The sequence below is a fragment of the Aedes albopictus genome, chromosome 3 (genome assembly GCF_035046485.1).
Source record: "Aedes albopictus strain Foshan chromosome 3, AalbF5, whole genome shotgun sequence".
NCBI classification, from domain to species: Eukaryota; Metazoa; Arthropoda; class Insecta; order Diptera; family Culicidae; genus Aedes; species Aedes albopictus.
Window position 1 is genome coordinate 172,585,266 of NC_085138.1, and position 8,060 is coordinate 172,593,325.

General features: G+C 38.3%; 1 protein-coding gene across 1 annotated transcript; it reads left to right on the forward strand.

Annotated features, from left to right (window-relative positions):
- The first annotated feature begins 147 nt into the window (after nucleotides 1-147).
- Nucleotides 148-3,325, forward strand: LOC115261582 (uncharacterized). Its single transcript, XM_062857598.1, has 4 exons — nucleotides 148-216; nucleotides 982-1,320; nucleotides 1,705-1,864; nucleotides 1,938-3,325. The coding sequence occupies exons 1-4, from the start codon at nucleotides 148-150 to the stop codon at nucleotides 2,387-2,389; spliced, it is 1,020 nt and encodes a 339-aa protein (XP_062713582.1). The 3' UTR covers nucleotides 2,390-3,325.
- Nucleotides 3,326-8,060: the final 4,735 nt, after the last annotated feature.

Sequence of the window (8,060 nt, forward strand, 5' to 3'; positions counted from 1 at the left end):
GTGATCAAGCCGACGGGGAAACCTGTCAAATTCCGCTTACCCAAAGAGAGAGCGCGAATAAAGCAGTCCCGCAGTTTCAGCTCGCTTCGACTTCTTCGGATCCCACTGCCCCGGAACATATATTGATAACGCTGCCCGTATACGTGGATGAATCAGCAGCTGCTTGCTCTGATGGAACCAGAAGAGGATTTCCTACCATCGTCAATATTTCGGACGGTACCTATGTGTCAGTGAACCCCGGAAGCGCCTTGGATGTGGGAGAGCCGAACAAAAACAACAACCATCTCTCAGCGGATTCGGAATCGGAAAATCACAACGCATCCTCATCTGCCGCATGCCAACTGCGATTCACCAGAGAAACTGCCGCGTCCTCCGTCAGACTTGAAGAGACAACAAACAGATGCAATCTGTTTCAATATCTCCAAATCGCTTCGACTTCTCGTAATGCTTCTGCACCGGAAAGTGTCCTAATAACGCCACAGGCTTCAACTCATGAAGCAACAGCTGCTTGCCCTGGTGGAACAGTAGGAATATCACCATCCATCGATAGGGATTCGGATGCTTCGTCCGTAGAATCTGAAGAAGTACTTAAAGAAGTAGATCCAAACAAACGAAACAATCCTCAGCCAGCCAAGCCGAAACATACCAACGAATCCTCTCCTGTCATTGCTACAAGAGCGGTTTCACAGAATGAGTGCGACGTTTTTACACCGAAAGTTTTGGAACAGTTGCTGAGAGTATCAGAAGGAGGAAAGGAAATTCTACAATATGGTGCCACAGGAGAACTTTCGGATGACAAGCAGCAGGAACTTTGCACAATCATCGCAAAACACCATTTGAGCACCAGAAGTAAGCTACTTACTGATGACCTTCGAAAGTACACGCTGGCAGTTACGTCACTATTCAAGTTTGAACGAGAAGTATGTTTTTATTCACATTAAAAAAAAACCTAGTTAAATAAATAATTTTGTATCTTTTTAGGAAAACTACTTCATCCCGAGAGGCGGAGATAGAAAAAATCACGGAGGAAAAATAGCAAATAAGATAGGCAACTTAAAGCAACGGAAACGAAAACGCGAAGCCAAGGAGAACGAGTATCAATCAGCCAAACAAGTGAATGTTGAGCCCAAATCCACTCGTAACGTAGTGGCTGAAGAAGCAGTAGAATGGTTGATGCTGAATACTGAACCATGGGGCGTTGTGCTTGACCAGTGGAGAACTAGTTACGAACTGCGTAAGGTAGACTTATTGTCCCATAAACGCATTCCGAAAATTTTTACGACATATCCGCAATACAAGTGCCATCACGGTTTTCAGCTGGTAAGTTGATATTTTATAAATGATGATTAATCATACACGCTCTGGGGTGATAGTTTTTCATCTGTTGTTCCGTGAACAATTCGTAAACATTGATATTATTCGACAACGATTTTTCATTAGGGCCTAACTAAACTTGATCAATTTGGCTTTGTCGATTCTCTATTTAATAACTTTATCAAAACAAACTAAATCAACATTCTTCTTGTTCCTATAGCAAGATGTAGCCGTCCTTTGGCAAGATATAGCCGTTTTACACAAAAAAAAGTCTTTTGAAAGCTTTCTGTAATAACACAACGAGTGGATCTATGAAGAGTAACAAATTTGTCAGTTAGGCCATAATGAAAAATCATTGACATAGGTATTTACTTTTTTATAACATTCTAGATCGATATTGATTTCCAAAAAGCATTTCCGAATGCGGAGAATGGATGGATGAAGCTGCCGCTGTTGCTACCTCGGATTACAGAGTACATCAAGAAAAGAGCATTGGATCCGTCAGCGGCACAGTTACTGAAGCAGCTGTTTGACGAAGGCGCCAATAACGGTAAACTTTGCTTGAAAGATATTTTAATTAACTAGAAATTTATCTGATAAGCATATTCTTTATTCTTTTCTAGATAAGAAAGTATGTGCACTGTTGCTAGCGCTGAACACCGTTTTACCGCCTATTGCTGCTGCATCTCGTTTGAAGCCTACCATCTTGATTGGACAAGAGGACACACTGATTTTTGTTGATGCCAAAGAACAAGCTCAGCTGAAAGTTCAAGAAACATATCGGAGTTACACCGAGCTGAATCTGCCGATTGTGCCAAAACTGATTGCAGTGGGGAAAAACTTGGACCAGCTTCAGGGAACCTTCGTGGTCTGCTACGGTGACATATGCTATGAGTTCCAGTCAGCGTCAAGAGCAGTAGACATACTTATCAAGCTAACAGCAGTCCTCGGACTTCCGTTTTCGAAAATTTCTAAACTGGTTTGGCACTTTCTCAGCGGCTGCATTTACGGCATACAACAAAAAGAATCCTACGCATCTATTAACAAACTAAAGGTTTATCTGGACAAAGGATAATACAATAATACAAATAGTTGTCAGCATGTCGCAGATTACCTGTATGATCTATGGATGTTCGATCCTTTCCGCCACACCAAATGAATATCTCTTACATCTTAAGGACTACCACAACGTTCCTGCTGTATATCAGTATCGATGTACGATATCCAATTGCCCTCAAGTATTTTCTAAAGTATATCCATTCAAAAAACACATCAACCATCATGCCGGATATCAGAACCTCGACCATAGAAATGCCGAACATACTACCAGTGCCATTAGCCAGCAAAGTCAGTCATCGCCTCGGGCATCGCAGGAGCATCCATCTCTTTCGTTAGATGCGGCGGGTTCTTCATCACATAATTCTGGCTGCAATTCATCGAAAATACGACGTATTGGAAGCATTGATAATCAGGATTCTTATGTTAACGAAAACCCTATTCGTGTGCTTGACCTAATGGCCTTAAAGTTAACTCTGTTCATGCATAAGCATAGTAATTTCACGAGAAAAGATGTTTACCAAATGCAAAACGAAATAGCCATAATGTTTTCAGAAGTAGCTGATAATTTCGAAAAATTCAAGCCATACATAACCGACCCAGAAAACAAATTTAACTATCAAACACAAATTGACAAACTAAAAACTATATTTGACTTAGTTAACACTGAGCATAAATTTTTTAAGTACTTGAAAAACACAGTCGGGTTTGAACTGCCAACAATAGTTACATTAGAGAAAAACAACAATATTGCTTTCAAATTCCTTAATATTGAAAATGACACAGAAGTAGACCTCCAAAATAACTACTTAATCATCATGCCTATCGAATTCCAGATTAAAGTTTTCTTTGAATGCAACGGCATATTGAACGCAACGTTACGAAACACGAAAAAATTGGAGAAGTCATCAGAAATAAAGAATTACATAAATGGAAGTACATGGAAAGTTATAAAACAAAAGTATACAAATAAGTACGTGCTTCCGGTATGGTTGTACGCTGACGAATTTGAAATAAACGATTCCCAAAGTTCTCATAGTAATCGGCACAGTGTTTGTGGAATATATTATAAATTTCCAACAATACCCAAAGAATATCAATCCAGATTATGTAATATTTTCGTAGCCGGTATGGTTAAAAAATCAGATATTAAGGAAGTGGGAATGAATAAGTTAATGCAGACCTTAGTCGAACGTTTTAAAAAGTTTGAAGAAGAAGGTATCAACATTCAATATGAAGGAGAAACAGTATCAGTTCGTTTTGTATTATGTTTGATCCAAGGTGATAATCTGGGTGTGCACTCAATGCTGCTTTTAGCAAGTGGATTCAATGCTACATTTTATTGCCGCTTTTGCAGACGGCCCAAAGATCTCTTGAAGGCAGATTGTCAGGAACACGCAGATTGCCTACGACGACGAGAGGATTATGCTCTAGATTTGGAAATGCGATTACCTAGTGAAACGGGAATACATGGAAAAACAGTTTTTAATGAACTTCCATCTTTTCATGTCATGGAAAATGTAAGTGTAGACGCCATGCATGATTTGTTCAGTTCGGGTGTTTGCAAATCAGGCTTAGTTGAAATCTTGGACTATTGCATATACACAAAAAAGTATTTCACTGTCAATGATTTCAATTTGTACAGAAAAAGTCTTGGAAAAACTTGTATAGACAGCGAACTTTCCCGAATGCCAGACATAGTCGAAACTTATAGCGGCAAAGAAAAACGCAAAACTGTTAATATGCGATTAACATCAAGTGAAACACGTATCTTGATACATTACATTACCTTGATTATTGGTAAATTAGTACCTCGCGACGATTTTGTATGGAAGTACTGCATAACGCTTGTAAAACTAACTGAATTTTGTCTTAGAAGTTCATTTTCGTTTAACACAATTGACGAATTGCGACGACTAATTAACGATCATCATAGTATGTATATCGAACTTTTTAAAAGAGAGCTGAAACCTACCCAAGTAACCAAAAGTTCCGCTTCCCATGACAAAATGCACTTTCAAGTTCCGCGAAGTTCAGATAAAGTTCCAAACGGAACTTTCTGGCTGCTTAAGAGGCTAACGATGAGCCTTGCTGGAACTTGGATCACAAGTTCCGGCAAGGCTAATTGTTAGCCTCTTAAGCAGCTAGAAAGTTCCATTCGGAACTTTATCTGAACTTCGCGGAACTTCAAAGCTGCTTAAGATGCTATGTCGGAACTTTGTCAGAACTTTCAAGTTCATAGAAGTTCAGTTCAGTAGCATTGTGTTTCAATGAAGATTAAATTTATTTCTTTTACAGAAAACAACTATTTAAGCGTACACGAATAAAAGACAAATATGAATTTATCAAATCAATGAATACTAGGCTTGAGCAAAAAAAAAATTGCCGCCCATCGGATTCGAACCGACAGTCGCTGCGTGAGAGCCCTACGCTCTACCACAGTACTACAGCTGCGATTGAGTGGACAGCAGGTAAAGACTGACTTGAATCGATTTTCTGTCGGCAGCTAGTTTTGCACATTTGTACAGTAGTGAAGTTAGCTTGACTTTGTCAAGTGTCTTCAGCAGCGCAGCGGAAAGTCGGCAGGCTATCACGCAGGAGGATCCAGTTCAAATCTACATAGCAGCGACATATGTGCGAATATAATTATCAGTAGCAATTTCCAGACGTGAATCACAAACCCCCACCAACAGGGCGTGATTCTGAAAAACACATTTTTGTTTCAGCATGAATTTTGACAAAGTTCTGTCAGAAGCTGCTTAGAAGGCTATCCAGCGTGCTTATGTGAACTTTCAAGTTCAAAAATTACTTAAAAATGAAGCTGCTTAGAAGGCTAAAGAGCGACCTCGAACAAGCTGCTTAGCTTATAAATAATCCCTTTATCTGAACTTTTGGTTACTTGGGTAAGCACCATTTCCTCGTGCATTATCCTTCGGTGATAAGTGCATCAGGTCCAGCAGCAGATATGATGTGCTTCAGATACGAGGCAAAACACAGAGCCTTCAAACAATATGCGCATATTATGCCTTCCAGGAAAAATGTTTGTTATTCGCTATGCATTAAAGCTACGTTGCAATTTACGTACGATATCTACAATCAATGTTTTTTTGAGGGACTTGTTACTGGTAATTTCAAAATGTTTGATTTGCGTTTGCGTAATTATTTTTGCAAGTTAATACAGCCATTGAACATTGATTCAGATTTGAACATGCTGTTATCAAGTAGCGTAGAGTATAAAGGAACTGATTACAATACTGGATATTTCATAACTTTGTTGGAAAATCATAAAATGTACCTATTTGAAATCATTGAAATCATGAAGCATACTCACGGGCTATACTTGATAATGCAACATTGGGAGGTAGGGGAATACTATGAGCATTTGTTGGCGTATGAAGTAGTGCGATGTTTACCCGTAGTGGAAGTGCTGAAAATTGACTTGTTTGATAGTTTCCCAGTATCTGTACATAAAATAGGTGATAAGTCATATTTTAGAGTTAAGAATAGTTTAAATGACTAATGCAAGTTTTTTGTATTTCCTGAAATAAATATTCCATTGTAGTATCATTGTTACACTTGTTTTAGTAAAGGCATCATAAATTTATATAGGGTAAAAGCAATATTCTTCGCTCCATTTTAAAATGTTTTAATGTTCGCCCTTTCATACCAAACTACTAATAAAAAGGCGAATTTTATAGCAGAGGCGAAGAATCTTGCGTTTACCCTATATAAATTCAAAAATATTTGGGGTAATCGCAAAAAGACCATTGAAGTCAACGCTAAATGTAATGGGTTTTATCTGAATTTTTATTAAAAATTACCGGAAGCTCATTTTCAATATATTCGAGTACTTAGTAAAACATACATAATAACCACGTAACTACTACGGGGCATTTCAATGGAATGACAGAATTCATCAGTTCATGCGTTCATTTTTCGTCACCCTCAATTCACGTGAGTGCTACGTGAAAAGTGCGATGGAAAAAAGCTACGTATGTTTTCACGTAGCCTTGACGTTTGGATTTTTTGCAGTGTAGCACAGCAACCGAATCGTGAACACGCCAATCGTAAACATCTCCTCCCAGAAAAAGTCAGCTATCCTCCGCTTCCGCAGTACAGTGGCCATTCCCAAACGAGTATCCAAAGTTGGCGATGTCATCAGTAGTCAAGAGGTCGGTTGAAAAACGCAAATGAATGCAGCTGCAGGCGAAGGTTTGTTTTCCCTCTTCGGTGTTGTTCGGCTACTTCTACGACATCATCGCCACGCATGCATAATCACATGCAAACTAAAAAGTAGTGCAAAAGAGGTGCTCAGCTACCACAGTTGATACACGTTTGAGTTACGCTGAAGATAAAAAGAAAATGGTACTCAATAGTTGACAATACAAAAATGAAATAAAATGGAGTGCCAAAAAACGTTTTTTTTTTAACATTTTTAACAAAACCGGCTCGCCTTCTATCCACTACCAAAAATGTTGGTGGCAAAAAATGCGCGTAGACAATAAAAAATAACGCCTCCCAACACTGTGGAACAAAAACTAGGGTAAACCAATGAACCAAAAAAAAACAATCTAAAAACACTTGGCCTATTGCTCACAAAATGCACTCAAAATTAACAAAAAAAATCCATTTCCGCACTAAACTTGCTCCACAAAATTTATTTAAAAAAACACCAAAAGATCAAATATCACTGGCGGGCGCAATAAAAACGGAATAATTGGACAAAAAAATCACAACACGATAAAAGTCACTACTGCAATAGTAGATTTTTAATGAACTATTCGCACAAAAGCGGTTAACAAAAAAAAACTGAACAAGTCACTAAAAAAAATATGTTAACCCAAACATCACGCCATAAGCAGAAAAAACAACGGTCGTGAAAAGCACGAAAATTACAAAAAAAAACGTTACATAGACGTTTTACACAGCAAATAGCACATCAAAATACACAATAAAGCGTTGAGAAATGCACAAAAAAAAAAACACTATAGCACGCTTATCACCAAACAAAACATGTACTGAAAAATCCACGCCAAAAGTAAGCAATCACAAGCGGTCGTGAAAGGCACAGTACAAATAGAAATAACATTTTCTCCTCGTCGACACTGTTATATTCTATAAAAAGATAGTAATAATGGAGTTTCTTCTATTAAGATGTCCACGGAGTTAGAAATAATACGATCGTTCGTGTCCATGGTCTATAGCATACTCATTTATTCTTTTCTTCAGATTACAATCAGATCTCTTAAACTTAGAACTCACTTAGGTACTCCATTGAGTACCCAGCCTGAGAGTATCGTCAAATTATCCGAAAGCAGGATTTAAACACCTGCCACTACACACAAAGTCTCTCCCGAGGTATTCTAGCCATTTCTGGATAGGATTGAAACACGCACGTCTTGTTAGGTTTAAGTACCAAGATAAACTCCTTTATTTTCATGGTTGGTATTTACATTTTATACAGAGCCACTATTCATGTATTAGTGAACAGCTGCGAGAAACTATCATGTGATATGATAGTACCGAGAGCTGGTTACTACAGCTCCTCCTTCCTATAGAAGAGACTTACAAAAGATACAACTGATATGCAATTCCACTGTGGTTTACAATTTCCATTTTCCCTACATGCAATCATATCATCCGAATGATGCTGAAATCAAGGTTAAGATTTGTTCGAAAGAAAACACTGT